The 16,754-nt window shown below is 53.7% G+C and overlaps 2 protein-coding genes and 1 pseudogene across 2 annotated transcripts in view; all 3 read right to left on the reverse strand.

The window, feature by feature from the left end:
• The window catches only part of LOC128091986 (class II histocompatibility antigen, B-L beta chain-like), an 83,755-nt gene that overhangs the window by 8,880 nt on the left and 58,121 nt on the right, over window positions 1–16,754 (reverse strand). The gene's annotated exons all lie outside the window — the stretch shown is intronic.
• Window positions 1,548–5,084, reverse strand: LOC128091996 (class I histocompatibility antigen, F10 alpha chain-like). Its single transcript, XM_052705431.1, is given in 9 exon segments — window positions 1,548–2,586; window positions 2,772–2,804; window positions 2,962–2,994; window positions 3,095–3,190; window positions 3,271–3,543; window positions 3,639–3,914; window positions 4,161–4,421; window positions 4,424–4,485; window positions 4,487–5,084. Coding segments are annotated over 9 exon segments (1,215 nt in total). The 5' UTR covers window positions 4,648–5,084; the 3' UTR covers window positions 1,548–2,566.
• Window positions 7,891–9,634, reverse strand: LOC128091983 (kelch repeat and BTB domain-containing protein 8-like; annotated as a pseudogene).

The following is a 16,754-nucleotide window of genomic DNA, read 5'->3' on the forward strand; positions in this document are numbered from 1 at the left end:
CGTCATCATGGCGCGCGGTGACGTCACGGCGCGTCGCTCGCTCCGCCGGCTTTCTCCGCTGCGATCGTTCCCCGCTCCGTCCCGGGGCTTCCTGCGCTGCTCCACGGCCTGAAGCCGCACCGGGCCGCGTTTCCCGCAGGCGCTGCCCGCTGTCCCCGGGGGCGAAGCGCCGCCCGGCTGCCGGCTGAGATCCTCTCCCGTGTCGCCGTTTGCTGTCAGCCGCCTCGGGCTCTTGGTGCCGAACGGGAAGTGCTGAGTCCCGGCCCGGCCCGCTGATGGATCGCCTGGCAGCGGGCCGCTCAGCCCTGGCAGCGCAGGTAGCGGCCGTGCAGCGGTGTGATCGGAAGGGGGGGCCGCACCTCTCTTGGATCCCGTGCAAGGGCCTTCCTGGAGATCCTTCCTTTTCCCCGTGCGCCGAGATGTTCCGAGATCGCTGAGCAATCTTCCTGGTCGTCCCTTTGCCGTTCCGCTTCCGTATCTCTTTCTCGCTATGCTGCCACAGCCGCCCAATAGCATCAGTGCCCCACAGCGCCGCACCAAAAACTGTCATTGCCGCGTAGCAGCGCTCCCCCGTGCTGCTCCCCCCTAACAACGCTGCCCCGTAGCATCATTGCTCCACTGTGTCCCTGCCCCACGGCGTCACTGCTTCTGTGGCAACTGCTGAGTCCCGGCCAGATCCGCTGATGGATTGCCTGGGAAAGGACTGGTCAGCCCTGGCAGCGCAGGCGAAGGCAATTTAGCTGTGTGATAGGAAGGGTTTGAGCCTGGCTGCACTCCCTTAGACCCCATCAACGGGCTGACAGCCACTGGGGAGGATCTGTGGTCGGAGATCCCTCCTTGGTGGAGCTTTCCCCTGCGAACCTGGAATCTTCTGACAGGGGTGAGCAATCTGCTTTCTTCGTAGCATCTCTTACCCGCATGATGTTCTGTTTGTACATAGGGAGCAGATGAAGGGCCGAGGAACACGTGGATGTGGGACATGAAAGAGACCGAGGTTCCAAATGTCTTCATCCGCTCAGTGCCAAGCTGCAAGACTGCCCTTCAGGAATCATAGGATCGTAGAATCCCAGAGCCCGGACAGCAGGAGGAAAGGGGGGAGTAGAGGAGCTGCCCTGGTGGGAGAGGAGCGCGTTGTTCAGAGGGCCCTGATGAGGTGCAGCCATGGATGCTGGGAGCTGGCACCCTGACAGCAAGGCCTTCATCATCCCTGAGTAGCGTTACTGGGAGAAGGTCCTACAAGCTCCAAATGTCAACCAAAGGAAGAGCAAGAAGGACCTAGGGAGCAAAGGGCTTCAGCGCAGTGCCTGGGAAGGTGCTGGAGCAGCTCGTCCCAGACACCACTCCCAGGCACACGAAGGGGGAAAACAATCAATCAGCGCGGATTCAGCAAGGAGAGCTGATGTCTGACTTGGGGAACCTCTCCGACAACACGCGCGGCGGCCTGATAGGTGAGGGCAGTGCAGAGGATGTCCACCATGGGGCCCCATCCGGGCCCTGAGCTGCAAGGGGACACGATCCCCCCACCCCAAATCAGACAGCACGCAGGATGAGCTGCAAACCAGCAATCCAAACTGCTGAGCTTTATTTGACTGCAAAGGCGTCACACAAAGAGTGCAAAGACATTTGGCAGGAAACAACTCCCCTCATGCTCCAGCTTGTTCTCAGCTGTCAGGGCCCTGGAGGGGCTGAGCTCCGGTTGAAGGATGCCCAATTTGGTGCTGTAACTCCAGTCAAGCTGAATATATGAACAATCGCAATGATGTACCCAATTAGCAATAAGCTGTGGTGCGATGCCTTGTGGTACATTCTGGTACGGCTTGGAAAGAAAGAGAGGAAGAGAAAGAGAGAGGAGAGAGATGAAGATGCACTCACTGCCCTTGTACCCAGCGATGTCACAGCTGTTCCCCTAAGTGTGGGGCGCCTTATATGTTCCTATGCACCTTTGCTTTCTGTGTTCCTGCGCCCACCTATGGTAGAGCCGAGTCCTTCTTCACACCATCCCAGAAGGGTCTCCGGTGGTGGGCAGAGCCCATCTGAATGCTCTGGCAATGGGTTGGTGGGGCGGAGGGTCTCTTGCTGTCCACCCCACCAAATGAGCACCGGTTGGGTCCACGTGGAGCATCGCCATACTTTGCGAGACATTCTCCTGGTCTGAGTTCTCCTGTTGTTACTCAGTGGGACCTGCAGAGCTCCAGGAGCGAAGGACATGGCTGCCTCACCTTCGCAACACCACCTCCTCCACACGCTCCTCGTCTCGTTGCTGTGCTCGTTTCTTTTGCACTTCTACGGAGTGTTTGGGACGTGAACTCTTTTCTTCTTGGCCTCGTCCAGAGGCTCCGCTTGTCCCCTGGGCCCAGCACCCAGTGCTCTCATCCCGATGCGTCTGCAATGGTACCTTCCCCAAAATGATGCACAGCGCTCTGCCCGGAAGTGGGTCACCCCCAGCAGAAAACCTCACGGAACGGAGCAGAGGAACGTCAGCCCAAGAAGACACAGCAGGTCGAGCTGAGATACACACACCCGCAAACTCCAAACGCATGCAGGGCCAGCTGAAGTAGCACAGCACTCAGATGGAAGATTCACTCCCTGCAGGGGTGAGAAGAGACGGTGTCACGTGCGGCCGCGTCCCTGTCCTGACTCACTGCTCTGGGGGCTCTGCAGGGAGAGCCGGGCCCAGTATCGCCCCCGCTGTGAGTCCAACAGAAGAACGCAGGGAATCGAGACCCCTCCAACCTCAGGGACCCCTCCTGATCCCCGGTCCCACACCGTACCTGTGGCCAAACTGCTGGATTCCCCACCGTGGCCTGCAAGGGAGACAGAACCGTGAGCCCTGGCTCTGTGCTTGCTATGGGGCACGGAGCATCGGGCCGCCACCACCACTGTGACCCCAAAGCAACGAGGGGCTCCAGAGTGCCCCAACCCCGAGCATCGGCAGGGGACAGTGCTGCCCTCATCGCTTACCTAGTGCAGCTCTGTAACCTTTCTCATCCTTCCCTGCAGAAAGAAGTGTCAGCGTTGGCTCCTGTCAGAGCGCAGGCACTCCCAAGGGGGTCTGGCTGCTCCCCGCCTTCTGCCCACAGCCCTCTGCCTTTACCTGACTTGCGCTTCCATGCCAGCAATCCAACGACAGCAGTGACAACAGCCACGAAGACCACTCCGGCCACAGTGAGGATCAGGTTGGGCTGCCGCTCTGCGGGAGAGCGGCGTTGTCAGGAAAGGAAGGGGTGGACTCTGAGCCCCAGCCCCACGCACCCCCACTGCCAGGCTCACCCCAGGAGAAGAGGCCGGGCTGGAGCAGGCTGGCGTGCTCCACACGGCAACGGTACTTGTCCCCGTCCCCCGGCAGCGCGTCGATGGTGGCCAAGGCGTGGTAGGTGCCGTCGCTGTTGGGCACGATGCCACCCCAGTGGGTTTCCTGGTCCTGGATCACACCGTCCTTCATCCAGCCGATGGCGATGGGCCGTGGGTAGAAGCCGTAAGCGCGGCAGGACAAAGTCAGGATCCCGTCAGCCTCCTCCCCCCGCACTCGCACCTCGGGCCGCTCTGCAGATGGGTGACATTGCGGGCAGGGCTGAGCTCCTCACGCCGAGCCCCTGCCCCACACCCAGCCCAGCCCCACGGCCCCCTCCCATCCTCACCTCTCCTCTTCAGCGCTGCCTTCCCGTGCTCCACGTATCTTCTCAGGTTCTCAACGCAGAGAGTGCCCAGCATGTGCTTCCATCTCTCGGCGCATGTCCCTTCCGCCTCCAATCTCCTCTTGGTGACTTCTGCCACTGCATCCGCCGCGGTGAACGTCATCGTGTTCATATCGAAGGCCATGTAGTCCCTGCCGTCAAACGCATCCTGATTGTACCCTTGGATGCTGCCGTCCTCCAGGATGTCACAGCCGAACATCTTCTGCAGCGTGTGAGACCCTGAGACACAGCGGGGTGGGCAGCGAGGGGCTTCTTGGGCTGTGGGGCACCACAAGCACCGCGGAGCTGGGATGGGGCGAGCGGGCTCAGGAACGGGGCATCCCAGGGAGAGCAACACCACACACGGATTGCCCAGCACAGCTGCACGGGGGGGCGCAGCCGGGCCTCAGCGGGGCCGACAGACACCCCATCGAGCCCCCGCCCCACGGATCCCCCAGCCCAGCCCCGCCGCCCACTGCGGCTCACCTCTGCTTTTGTTGTAGTGCTCCTGGAGCCAGTCCAGAGCCACGTAGAAATCCAGCTCACCGCTCTGGGCCTTCTTGGTCTCCGCATCCCAGTGCTTCACGTCCTCCTGTGCCAGCCAGTCCACGATGGGCTGCACCGTCCGGCGCTCGCTGTTGTAGTTCCCGAAGGGTGTGCCGTCCACGTAGCCGACGGCCACGAACTGCGGCATCCCGGGTCCGGGATCCGTAATCCCCGTCAGGAAGTACCGCAGGGAGTGCGACTCTGCGGGACAGACGGCGCCGGAGTCGTGAGCCGCGGGCGGGGATCCCGCGGACGCAGCCCAGGAGCGAGGAGCCGCGGGTCCCGGGGCCGGGGGCAGCCCGTTCCCGCAACACTCACCGCACGCCGCCTCGCCCAGCACCCCCAGCAGCAGCCCCAGCAGCACCGCCTCGCTCGGACCCATGGCGCCGCTCTCCGGGACGCCTCCGGCCCCGCCCCGCGTCCCCATTGGTGCCTCCGCCACAGCCTGGCCAATGGAGACCGAGAGGGCGCGTGACGTCACCGGGCGCCGGGCAGAGCTCGCTCTCGAGGGTTGTCAAAAGGGACAGCGAACGCGCACAGGAAGGGAGGGGACGACGATAAGGATAAGGGCAGGAGCCGGCCGTCAGAGCGCGGCCAAGGGCGGCGGCGGGAGCCCCGCTCGAGCGCTGGAGCACAGCGGTGTGGGATGCGCGGCACGCTGCTCCCGGCGAGGATGGGTTGGATGCAGAGAGGCACCGAGACCCCAGGCGTGGAAATGACCTCTGGATCGCCAACCCGACTCCAGCCCGTCCTTCTCCGTCGCTCTGAGCCCCGTCCCCAAGTGCCGCATCTCCACGCTCCCGGAACTCCTCCAGAGACGGAGAGAAAACAACGGCAGAGTTCTGCAGTGCGGCTGACACGACGGGGAACCCGAGGGCAGCGGCGTGAGCAGCACCTGAGCTCTCCGGGTTGTTCTGCCCAGAGAGGAGGCCGAGGGGAGGCTCCGCGGCAGCTCAGCGCCCCCTTACGGTGGCCCACAGTCTTCTCTTGGTAGCCAGGAACTACAGCGACACGGAGGAACCTCCTGGCAGCCGTCAGTGCCCTCCCACAGCGTGAGACCGCCTGGCCCTGTGTGGCCCCGTCGGCTTCTCTGATGGTTGCCAACTCTGCTTTTCTTCTGCCGAGGGTCTCTGATCCAAACAGCCTTAGAACATCCTTTCCAGCCCATCATAATACCCGTACTATTCGAAAACGTCTAAAAACTACTGCAGTTTTGCAAGAGAGAATTAATCGTAATTAATTATATAAATTAAGATTTAATATGAATTATGAATTAATAATAATTCAGCAGCTCTATTTCCAAAACATGCTACTGACGTGTGGTATTTCCACCTCTTCACACCAGCTGTTTCTAAGGACGAGGTACAAAACACAAACATTACATACAAACATTGCGCTCTGCTTCTTCAGACCAGTTCCCCCTTTTTGACATCTGATGCAGAAACAGCCTTGGAAACTCATCTGCATCCAATCTGCTTTCTTTATGGCATCTTTTGCCTGCGTGATGAAATTGACAAAGGACAAAACCCTTCAATTTCTCTCCTGATGTATGGTTTAGTTGCTTTTTATCCTTTCTTTATTTCATACTTTGGAAAAGAGAGGTCAAACTCTTATTTCTCTGTGCTACAGAATTTTAGAACCTGTTTTTAGGGTCTTGCTTGAAAAACAACGTGAAATAGAAGGGGTTGCACTGGATGATCTTGTGTGTCTTTTCCAGGCTTGGTGATTCTATGATTGTATGAAGTGACCAGCAGGACACTGGAGAGGTGAAAATCTTCATTTTCATGGCTGTAAAATGCAGTTACTTGGCCCTCTGCCACCGCACACAGCGTACAGCTGAGGTCTCCCATTCCTGGGAAGAGTTTTAGAATGGCTTTAGCTGAATGGGTCCTTAAGGCCTGTCTGGTCCCAGTCCCCTGCTGTGGGCTGGTTGCCCCCACTGGATTTGGCTGCTCAGGGTCTCATCCAGCCTTGGGAGCTCCCAGAGAGGAGGCGTCCAGGGCTTGTGTTGGCAGCCTGTGCTGGGACCTCACCTTTGAGTCAAAAATTACCCTCTAACATCTAACCTACATTTCTCCTCTTTTGGTTTAAAGAAAATCTCTCAGGGAAGGGCTGTGTGTGGCAGGGAGCTTCACTGAGCCACGGGGCTGAAGCCTTGAGAAGTTTTGGATGAATTTGGTGTAGGGCAAACAAAGGCGATGGACGCAGCCTTTATTTGAGAAATAGGTGCTTGGAGAAAGGGGCGAGCTGAGGAATGCAGCATTCCTGCTCGCGCTGCAGGAGGAACGAGCAGGGGGAAGGGGAACCCATGCAGACTCAGACTGCACACGTGCTCCCAGAAGCTCTGCTGAGACAGAAAGGGTGGCTCCAGCCCCCTTCCGCTCCAGGCATGTGTTGGTTCAGGCTGGTACCTTGGAATTCCACCACACAGCATGAAGCAGTGACTAAGCAGGTAGGGGGTGAGCTCCCACAGGCTGCTGGCTCAAAATGCAACGTACGTCATGGCACATGTTCAGTGCCTGCCACAGTGTAGATTGCTAAGACAATAAGGGCAATTACTGGCAGTCTTTCCTGTGGATCTGTTGGGCCAGCACTTGATGTTCTTTCTCGAGGCATATCTTCTACTGAGGATCGTATCAGAGAAAAAATCCCCCCTGCAAAACATGGATGTTACACAGAACCACAGGATGACAGAATGAGCCGGGTTGAAGGGAGCTCAAGGATCACGCAGTTCCAACCCCCTGCCCAGCAGGGCCACCAAACACACACAGTCACATCAGGTTGCCCAGGACCCCGTCCAAGCTGGCCTTGAACACGGCCAAGGACGGGGCATCCACAACCTCCCTGGGCAGCCCGTTCCAGGCCCTAACCGCTCTCCTTGGGAAGAGCTTCCCCCTCACATCCAACTGAAATCTTCCCTCCCTCAGCTTGGATGGGTTCCTATGGCTTCCTATGGGTTCCTATGGGTTCCTATGGGGCTCTGTGGGTTCCTATGGGTTCCTATGGGGCTCTGTGGGTTCCTATGGGTTCCTATGGGTTCTATGGGTTCCTATGGGTTCCTATGGGTCCCCTTGGTTCCTATGGGGCTCTGTGGGTTCTATGGGTTCCTATGGGTTCTATGGGTTCCTATGGGTTCCTATGGATCCCCTTGGTTCCTATGGGGCTGTGTGGGTCCCCTTGGTTCCTATGGGTTCTATGGGTTCCCATGGGGCTCTATGGGTTCCTATGGGGCTCTATGGGTCCCCTTGGTTCCTTGGATCCATTTCCCCTCGTCCTGCTGTTGTCAGCCCTTTGCAAGAGTTGCCTCCCCTCCTGGCTGTAGGTTCCCTTCAGCTATCGATAGGCTGCACTGAGCTCAGCCCGCAGCTTCTCTTCTCCAGGCTGAACGAGCCCAACTCCCTCAGCCTGTCCTCATAGGGGAGCTGCTCCAGCCCCCTGCTCATCTCAGTCGCCCTCCTCTGGACCCTTTCCAACATCTCTCTGTCTTTCTTGTCCTGAGGGCTCCACACCTGGACATGGGACTCCAGATGGGGCCTCACAAGAGCCGAGTAGAGAGGGACGATCACCTCCCTGTCCCTGCTGACCACCCCTCTGCTGATGGAGCCCGGGATCCCATTTGCCTTTCGAGCTGCCAGAGCGCACTGCTGCCTCGTGTTCAGTCTCTCGTCCCTCAGGACCCCCAGGCCCACTCCTCCCAGCCTGTACGGATGTTGTCCTCATATTCCACAGCACTATGAAACCCCACCGCTACCAGCATTGGACAGACAGCCGCCCAGCAGTTCTCTCTGCTGTCACAACACTCCACAGACTTGAGAGAGTTTCTCCCATCTCCTTCACAAACACGACCACCTATTGCATACAGTTTACCACAGCAATGAACCAATTTGCAGCCTATTCTGGCTTGCAACAAAGAAGCTTTTGGAATCCACCTGTTGCCAGAGTGATCGTACATCCAGAAATCACTCTGTGCTCTGTGATCAATGGAGACTCCCTGCTGCTTGGTCTGTGACCACCCGCAATAGAAATATCATTACCAGGAGATACAAGAATTCCAGCCTCCCTCAAGTCATTTGGTGGCTTGCGTAGTTTAAACATTCTCCCTGTGACCGAATCTAAACAAGGCACTGTTTGCTTCTTTCTTGAGTGTGGGCAGCATCAAAGCATATGATCATTTCAGAAGCAGTCATTCCAAGCCACTGTGTAAAGCCGCCGGCACTACGTTGTCCCTTTTGTAGACAGCTTTTGACCATAGCCTGTGCAAACCTTGCAAACCTTTGCAAACATGCAAACATTTTTATCTGAAAATGTCTCTTCCAGTAGGGGCACACGGATGCATTTGGCACATATTTCTCCTCTCTTGTTTTGTTCATGCTCAAACAACCTTATGATGCTGTCATAAGCATGTTCTTTGTCTGCATTTTAAGTCATCACTGTTGAGGATACTTATGAGCTGGCCTTTTCTCAACTGCAGAAACTCTTGCTCTTTGGGGACACTCAGGAACTTTTTACCAATGTAGTCTTGTGATCTGCCTTTGGGTTCCTGGTTACTACAGCCATCAGCAAAGATCCACCCCAGTGGAGTTCTGCGGGTCCAAATGACTGACGGTGTATTTAGCGCATTGCTCTTGTATGGAAGGGATCTCAAGGGTACTGCAGTGAACAAACTTGAATGTTGGCCTCTGTCAGCACTACTCTGGAAGTACGTGGGTAGTTCAGCACTGAACGCATTGGCTCTGCTTCAGCACCAACTGCACGAACTTCCTTCTGGGTGCGCTCTGTGAGGCTGCTATCAGACACAGATCTGAAGTAAGGACTGACTGCAGCAAGAACATTTCTGTGACAGGAGAGTGTTTTCCCACGATCCACTTCCACTGCAATATCTGTCAGTTGTCCTTCATCAAACATGGTTTTGAGTTGTTGAAGAATACTGCAAGCATGGAAGGGGTGCATTCCGCTGTTGACTGTGTTTGAAGAAGGAATTCCATTCAGTGTTTGTGACAACTTACTTGGTTCTCCTAACGCTGCCATTCTCAGGGCTCCAGCTCTGCCAGCGGCAGGGGCGGCCTGAGAGGGAATGTCCCCTGTTCCACTTCCTCTGCACCACTTCCTCTTCGCTCTTCTCTCAACAGGGAGCTGTTGGAGAGGGTCCAGAGGAGAGCCACAAATATGACAGGGGACTGGAGCACCTCACCTACAAAGACAGGCTGAGGGAGCTGGGCTTGTTCAGCATGGAGAAAAGAAGGCTGTGGGGTGACCTCAGTGCAGCCTTTCAGTACCTAAAGGGAGCCTGCAAACAGGAGGGGAGTCAGCTCTTGGAAAGGGAAGAGAACTGCAGGACAAGGGGAAATGGTTTTGAGGAAGGGAAGATTTTGGTTGGATGTCAGGGGGAAGTTCTTTACAGAGAGAGCGGTGAGGTGCTGAACAGCTGCCCGGAGAGGCTGTGATGCCCCGTCCATCCCTGGAGGTGTTCAAGGCCAAATTGGATTGGGCAGCGTGGGCTGGTATTGAATGTGGAGGTTGTGTGAGAGAGGGGGTTGGAGATTCGTGATCCTTCAGGGACCTTCTGCGATTCCGTGATCTTCAAGGACCAGCAGCAGTTCTGAGTCATGTTCACCAGTTCCCAGAAGTTCAGCATTGCACCCCAGGTTGTCACGATGTTTCCTCATGGACACCAGCATGCTGGAATGATGTTGCTCCTGCTGGCTGTCCTGTGAACTTATAACCTCAAGGGGTTTAAGGTGAGATGCAGGCGGTATTTTGGTCTTGAGTCAACAGCTGCACCTGTATCAGGGCTCGTCCTGGTCTTCGATACCACACCATAGCTTGATATCTGTGGCTGAATCACTGTATCAGGTACCAAAGGGGGGGTTCTAATTTGCCACGTGGACATAATTGATGCCCCCTTTGCAGTGAAAACAAGGGTGTCAGCTCCTACCTCTGCTGGCCATGCACTGGTTACTGAAGTGTTTATTGATCCCCCAACCTCTGACACTCTCCCCCAAGGTGCAAGGAGACCACACCATTTGAGACTTGCTTGCGCCTTCCAAGGCCATTTTTCCTTGTGTCTCCTGGGCTCGAGGTCCTCCGGGCAGGGTGCAGAAGATTATTCATGGTGCCAACTTGTGGCTTGAGCGAGGTGTCCTTGCCTATAATTTGTATGCTAAGTGGGGAGGCCCAAGTTGTCTGCAACATTCTTAAAGCACCAGGTCTGCCATCTCTTGGCCTCTCATTCACGTTTCACAGGGTTTCATAAATCCTCTTGGTCCACCCCTGCTAGGGCTGTGAATCTGCCTTCAGAGCAGCTTTCAGGATCACTGTACTTACATCTTTCTATTAGACCTGCTCCCGTTGGATTATAGGGCAGGTGAAACCGCCATTCAGTGTTGCTGTCTTCAGCGCACTTCTGCACGGTTGCACTTGTGCACTGTGTACCTTGGTCACTCTCAGTGACCTCAGGAGTCCCACATGATGCCATCAACCTAGCTAGAGCTTTGCTAGTATGGGCTTGGTTTGCCTTTGCTACAGGATAGGCTTGCATCAATCCGCTTGCTGTATCAACACAAGTTAGGGCATATCTGGCCCCCTCAGATCAAGGAAGTGGACCTATATAATTGATCTGCCATCGCTGTAATGGGTTGTGTCCTCTAGTGAGGTGAGCTGTAGTTTCCAGCACAGGTCTTGGTCTCACTTGTGAGCAAGCCTGGACAATATCTGGTAACTGTATGGACAGTCTCTATGCTTCAGCCGCTGCCCATGTGGTTTTCTGCCTTGCATGTCGTGATTTGCAATGCAGCCGGTGGGCTGTGTCTTCTGCTGATGTACTTCCTAACCATGGGACTCAAGGCAGTGTGTCAGCTTCACCACTGCCTGGTGACCGAAAGGGTTGCTATCCAGAGATGTGGTATGCTCATACAATCCCACGCCTGAGCACGTTCCATGTATCAACCCACATATCTTTGCCCCAGGTAGGTCAGGCACGTATCGTCCAATCCTGAGTGGCCCACTGTGTTAAACAGAGCCTGAGCCCTTGGTAGACTGCCCAACTATCGTGCAGATGTTCAGTGCACTGTTTCCAGGCTCTTCAGTTATCCCCATCCACGCAGCTCGTAGCTCAGCCCGCTGCTTCTTTGACCTTCCCCCTCTTTGAACCATATTATTTCAGTCGAGGGATGGTTTGCAACAGCTCGTCACCTTCTTGGCTTCTCTCTGCTGGATCCATCTGTGTTCCAGGCATCTTCTGGAATAGGATATTTCCCCTCTTTACAGGACTCTTCTCTGGACAAGTAACCACTGTTTCCTCAGGTGCCTCGTTGCCATATGCTACCGGCCCAAATATCTTTTGCAGTTCTTCCTTCAGGGGAGATGATGGCAGGCGGCTTCTCTGACTAAGGCAGGCGATCTAGTGCGCTGTTCGTGATTGGGCCACCCGGGCTTAGGAATGTGTGTTAGGTCTTTTACCCACCCCTGAATCGGTGCAGTTGTTTTACCAGCAACCTCTGCAGTCTGAGTTATTGGTTCTACCGCCTGCGGTGCAGAATAGGTAGCCAATAACTGCCTTTCAACCATGCTGTATCTCTCTTCTGCTCTGTGCCAAATCTGTGACCAGAACCCAATTGGGATTCGAACGGAACTCTGATGTTGCCACAGCCCCCAGCCAAACCATTCTTGCATTACATGCACATCTAGTTTGGCTGGAATGTTGGATCAATTGTACCCAGTGCCTGGGCCTGTTTAGCAGCTACTTTTGCTAGCTGAAAGACTTCCTGTTCTGCTCTACTCCAACCCCCTACGTGGCCTTTTTTTGTCAATCAATAAGGAGGTTTTAGCAGTTATGCTAAGTGGGGTGCAAAGGATCGCCAGTATCCTAATGTACCCCCAAACTCCTGCAACTGCTTCAGTTTCATGGAACTGGAACAGTTGAATCTTATCTACGATTGTACTGGGTAACAGCTTAGTTTTACCTGACCAGACAACACCCAGGAATTTCACTGATAGCCCTGGTCCTTGTACTTTTTGTGGATTTATAGCCCATCCTTTTTCCCATAAATAAGTAATTAGTGGTGGTACTGTCCTCTCTAATGCCTTGATTGAGTTAGATGTTAGCATCAGATCGTCAGTGCGGTGGTACATTTTGACAGTAGATGCTTTGATCCAATTTGCCAAGTCACGTGCCACCAAATTATGACAAAAAGTAGGTGGATGCACGTATCACTGAGGTAGGACTTGAAAAGTCACCTGCCCTCCAGTGTGAATGCAAACTGGTCTCGAGATTCCTTAGCAATTGGAATGCTGAAAAATGCATTTGCTTGATCCAGAATGCAGTGCTGTGTTCCTATTTCTACTTCATGTATCCGTGAGGGAGGTGATGTTGGGTACGGCCGCTTGGGTTGGCGGTGTGACTTTAATTCTCTGCAGTCTGTCGTCATTCACCACGTACATCTGACTTCCTGCCTGGCCATATGGGGGAGTTGTAGGGCTGCGTGCAGGTCTGATGATCCCTACTCTCTCCAGCTCCTGCACAGTCTTGGTAATTTCTTCTGTACTGCTTGGTATTTGTGATCTGACACGGCTGTGGCAAACAAACAGGCTCAATTTTCACATGACCCCTTATAATTGCCTGGATACTAAAACATCTTTCCCTTAATCTGAACTTTCCCACAGTCGTCTGGAGGGCCAGGCCCCATAAAATGTCTATGCCCAGGGTGTACTCTGGAGCTGGGGCAATAGGCGCTTTATACTCGGAGTGGGAGTCACCCAACCCCCAGTTTCAACCATGTTTGGGTCACAGGAATGGTCTGTCCCCCAAAGCCACCGATCACCACTCTGTCCCCATTAAATTTAGTTGGATCTCCATAAATAACCGATGTTTCTGCACCCGTGTCCAGCAGCGCCGTAACGCTTTGTACGATCTCTAGGGACCAAAAGATTGTGAGCTCAACATGGGGCCTCTGGTCCCATCTGGAGGCCATGGGGGAACCAACATCCCCTGTCATGCCATAAACTGTGCCATACCCAGGTCTTTTCCTCAGGTGGCTCAGGCACTGCAGCCCGTGTCACCTGTGAAAGCTTTTTCCTTCTATTAGGGACTATAAAGTTCTCTGAATTCCAAGTCCTTATTGGCATTTGTTGAATTATTTGTACTCCCGATCTTGTGGGAGGATTTTGGAATTTCTGATCATCTCGCGGTTGTTTCCATAATCGAAGTAAAACATGGTTAGGCTGCTGATCGATTCTGACAAAGGCAGCCCCCCGTATGAGGGGTTGTTTTTGGGACACGTGTGAAGAGCCCGATCAGGGTGCCTGGGGGGCCGCCTTGTGGTCTTAACTGGGAAAACCTTGGCTTCTTCTACCACTCGAACGCCTTGTTCTTAGGTGCTCTGTTTCCTCCAAATCAGCTACCAGCTGGGCAGCCTGTTGATAAGGCCATTAGGGCGTTCAGTTTCAAAACTGAGGTTCCACAGAGGTGGGAAGGAGCCTGTTGTAAAATCAGGTCTGTCGTTGCCACCGTACATTTTGTCAGGTCTGGGTTCTCAAAAGTTTCCTCATACGTTGCTTCCGTCATTCCTAATTCATGAACATAGGTTTGAAGGCCCTCCATGGCATAAACCTGCGTGCAATGGAACGTCAGTCTTACTGGGCCCAGCCAGACGCCGTGCTGCCATCAACCAATCTATCTTGGAGTGGTTCTCATGACTGCATTGAATGGCAGCGCACAACCTCTGTCTAAGGGCAGAATGTAAAGTAGTGGATACCAGTTTGGAAACATCCAGCCCATTTAGCACGATACTCTCTGCCCCTAAATCCCGTAATCTCAGAAGCCAGGCTATGTTCTCTCTGGGCTTCTGTTGGAATTTCTGTACCAAATCCAGTAGTTCTGTTGGCATATAAGAACAGGCTGTTACGTGTAGATGGGTCTGGGCAGGGGGCACTGATCAAGGGGTGCCCCTGCTGGTCTATCCTGTATTTTTGTGTTTGTTTGGCTTCGAGTTATTATAGGACAAATCTCCAAGGAATCCATTGCAGATGGAGCTTCGAGATCCGATTTGGAAGCTTTGTCTTCTGGATTGACCAGGTCCATCCGTTCAGGAACCTCGGTATCATTTGATCAAATGTTATGGACCTGCTTCATTGGGAACTCCAAGTCTGATTTTTTTCCCTGCCACTATTCCAAGTTGGAATTCCAATTTTTCAATCTGATCTCCTAATAGTTGATTTTCATTTTCTAAAGCTTTAGTTCTCACTTCAGCCTGATTTAAAGCATTAAATAGTGGCCATGCTACAGTGGAAGGCAGCAAGTCGGCATTCTTTCATAACTAATACTTCCTTATCTCAGCCATGTAAGTAATCCACCATGTGGGATGGGGAAGAAATATTCCCAGTAACCCGCAGGGGACCTCATTATTCAACTATAGTTGTGAGTTCATAGTAAGGTGATGCCAGAAATCCTGGGATCTGCCCAGGAAGGGTTTAATCTGAGGGGGTAATATTCTCCCCCTTGATCCATTTAAAGGCATTTCAAGGAAAGACATTTGCTTTTAATATTTTAGCCTGCCTGGCTCACGAAAATGTAGAGCAAACAAGGGCAATGACTCAGCCTTTATTTGAGAAATAGTTGCCATATGAAATAGATCAGAGAAAAATTAACTCACCCCTCCCAGTAACAGCTTGGAGAAAGGGCCGAGCTGAGGAATACAGCCTTCGTCTCGTGCTGCAGGAAGGAGGGAGGCAAGGGGAGCTCAGACTGCACGAGCATTCCCAGAAGTATCGCTGAGACATAATGGTGGCTCTCGCCCCCCTCCACTCCAGGCGGTCACGTGCTCATGTACTGCTTCAGGCTGTGGCCTTGGAATTGCACTACACACGGACATATTTTGCATTAAAACCACCTGCACTGTGACAGTCTGGAGGGCTCAGCCTTCGTTTTTGGTCTAGAGCCTACAGGCAAGTCCCTGTTGATAGCAGGGGGTTGGAATTCGATGTCTGGGGAAGCCAAACCACACCAAGGTGCATGGATGGTCTGCTCCGGCAGTCGCGCTGCAGCACTTTTCTGTTCTCTCCTCCTACCCCGCTGCGATTCTGCCCATAGCAGTGGTTGCTGCACTCACTCTGGGAGGGCCTTCGCAGTACAGAGTCCAGCCCACACAGCTCGGCTCTGAGCCACCAGCTGCGAACCCCCATCCGTGGGAGATGCCCCAAAAACTGACCAGGACGGTATCTCTGTTCAAAGCACATTTTATTGCCATAGCAGCGTCGGCCGGCCCGCAGGCAGCAGCGCACACAGAAAGCAGCGTACATCTCTTATGCCTTATTGCCCAGTGCTCATCTCTTCCCCCCGTGGTTCCTCATTGGCTGAATGCTTCGGGTTCACAAATCTCCCCGAGGCTCAGCTAAACACATCCACACCTGATGTATGCGTACATCAGGTTGCTATCTAAATCCCAGCTATCTAAACATGCATACCGCTAATTGTTTTGCTGCTTCTCCTACAATGCTCTGTCGCTCAGGTCTTGTCTGTCCAGCACCAATAAATCACCCCATCCACCTCATCTCCGTGACCACAAAGCGCTGCAGCCACCTGCTGACCGTGCACAGACCATCAGAGACCTCTGGTGAACTAAAAAGACCCCCCTGAAAACAACTGTCAGTAAAATATTTATGCCCTTAGTTCTAATGCAGAAACAACACCCCGTTCCCACGTTACCAGTGTGCCGGAATGCCATGTTGGCAGAAGATGAGGATAAAAGAATGCAGAATATGGAGGTTCTGCCACCATCCCTTTCCTCAGCAAACCATCAGTTTGGGTTTCTTCGCTCTCTCCAACCACTGATTGTCATCATCTCTTAATTACCTCGGAGGCTTCTGCTGTTATTTCAGAGACGCTTGGGAAGCGGGCAGTGGCTCAAAAACTTCAAGGGTTCTCACAGTGCACAGCAGCTCATTTCCTTATGGGGCTGGATTATAAATGCAAATACTCTCTTGCCACAGGAGCCAGGCATGGGAACCTGGCAGCATTTAACGCTCTTAAATGTCTACAGATTGGTTGCAGATGAGTTTCCAAGGCTGTTTCTGCATCAGATGTCAAAAAGGGGGAACTGGTCTGAAGAAGCAGAGCGCAATGTTTGTATGTAATGTTTGTGTTTTGTACCTCGTCCTTAGAAACAGCTGGTGTGAAGAGGTGGAAATACCACACGTCAGTAGCATGTTTTGGAAATAGAGCTGCTGAATTATTATTAATTCATAATTCATATTAAATCTTAATTTATATAATTAATTACGATTAATTCTCACTTGCAAAACTGCAGTAGTTTTTAGACGTTTTCGAATAGTACGGGTATTATGATGGGCTGGAAAGGATGTTCTAAGGCTGTTTGGATCAGAGACCCTCGGCAGAAGAAAAGCAGAGTTGGCAACCATCAGAGAAGCCGACGGGGCCACACAGGGCCAGGCGGTCTCACGCTGTGGGAGGGCACTGACGGCTGCCAGGAGGTTCCTCCGTGTCGCTGTAGTTCCTGGCTACCAAGAGAAGACTGTGGG

This window comes from Tympanuchus pallidicinctus, unplaced genomic scaffold (genome assembly GCF_026119805.1).
Source record: "Tympanuchus pallidicinctus isolate F22 unplaced genomic scaffold, pur_lepc_1.0 scaffold58, whole genome shotgun sequence".
NCBI classification, from domain to species: domain Eukaryota; kingdom Metazoa; phylum Chordata; class Aves; order Galliformes; family Phasianidae; genus Tympanuchus; species Tympanuchus pallidicinctus.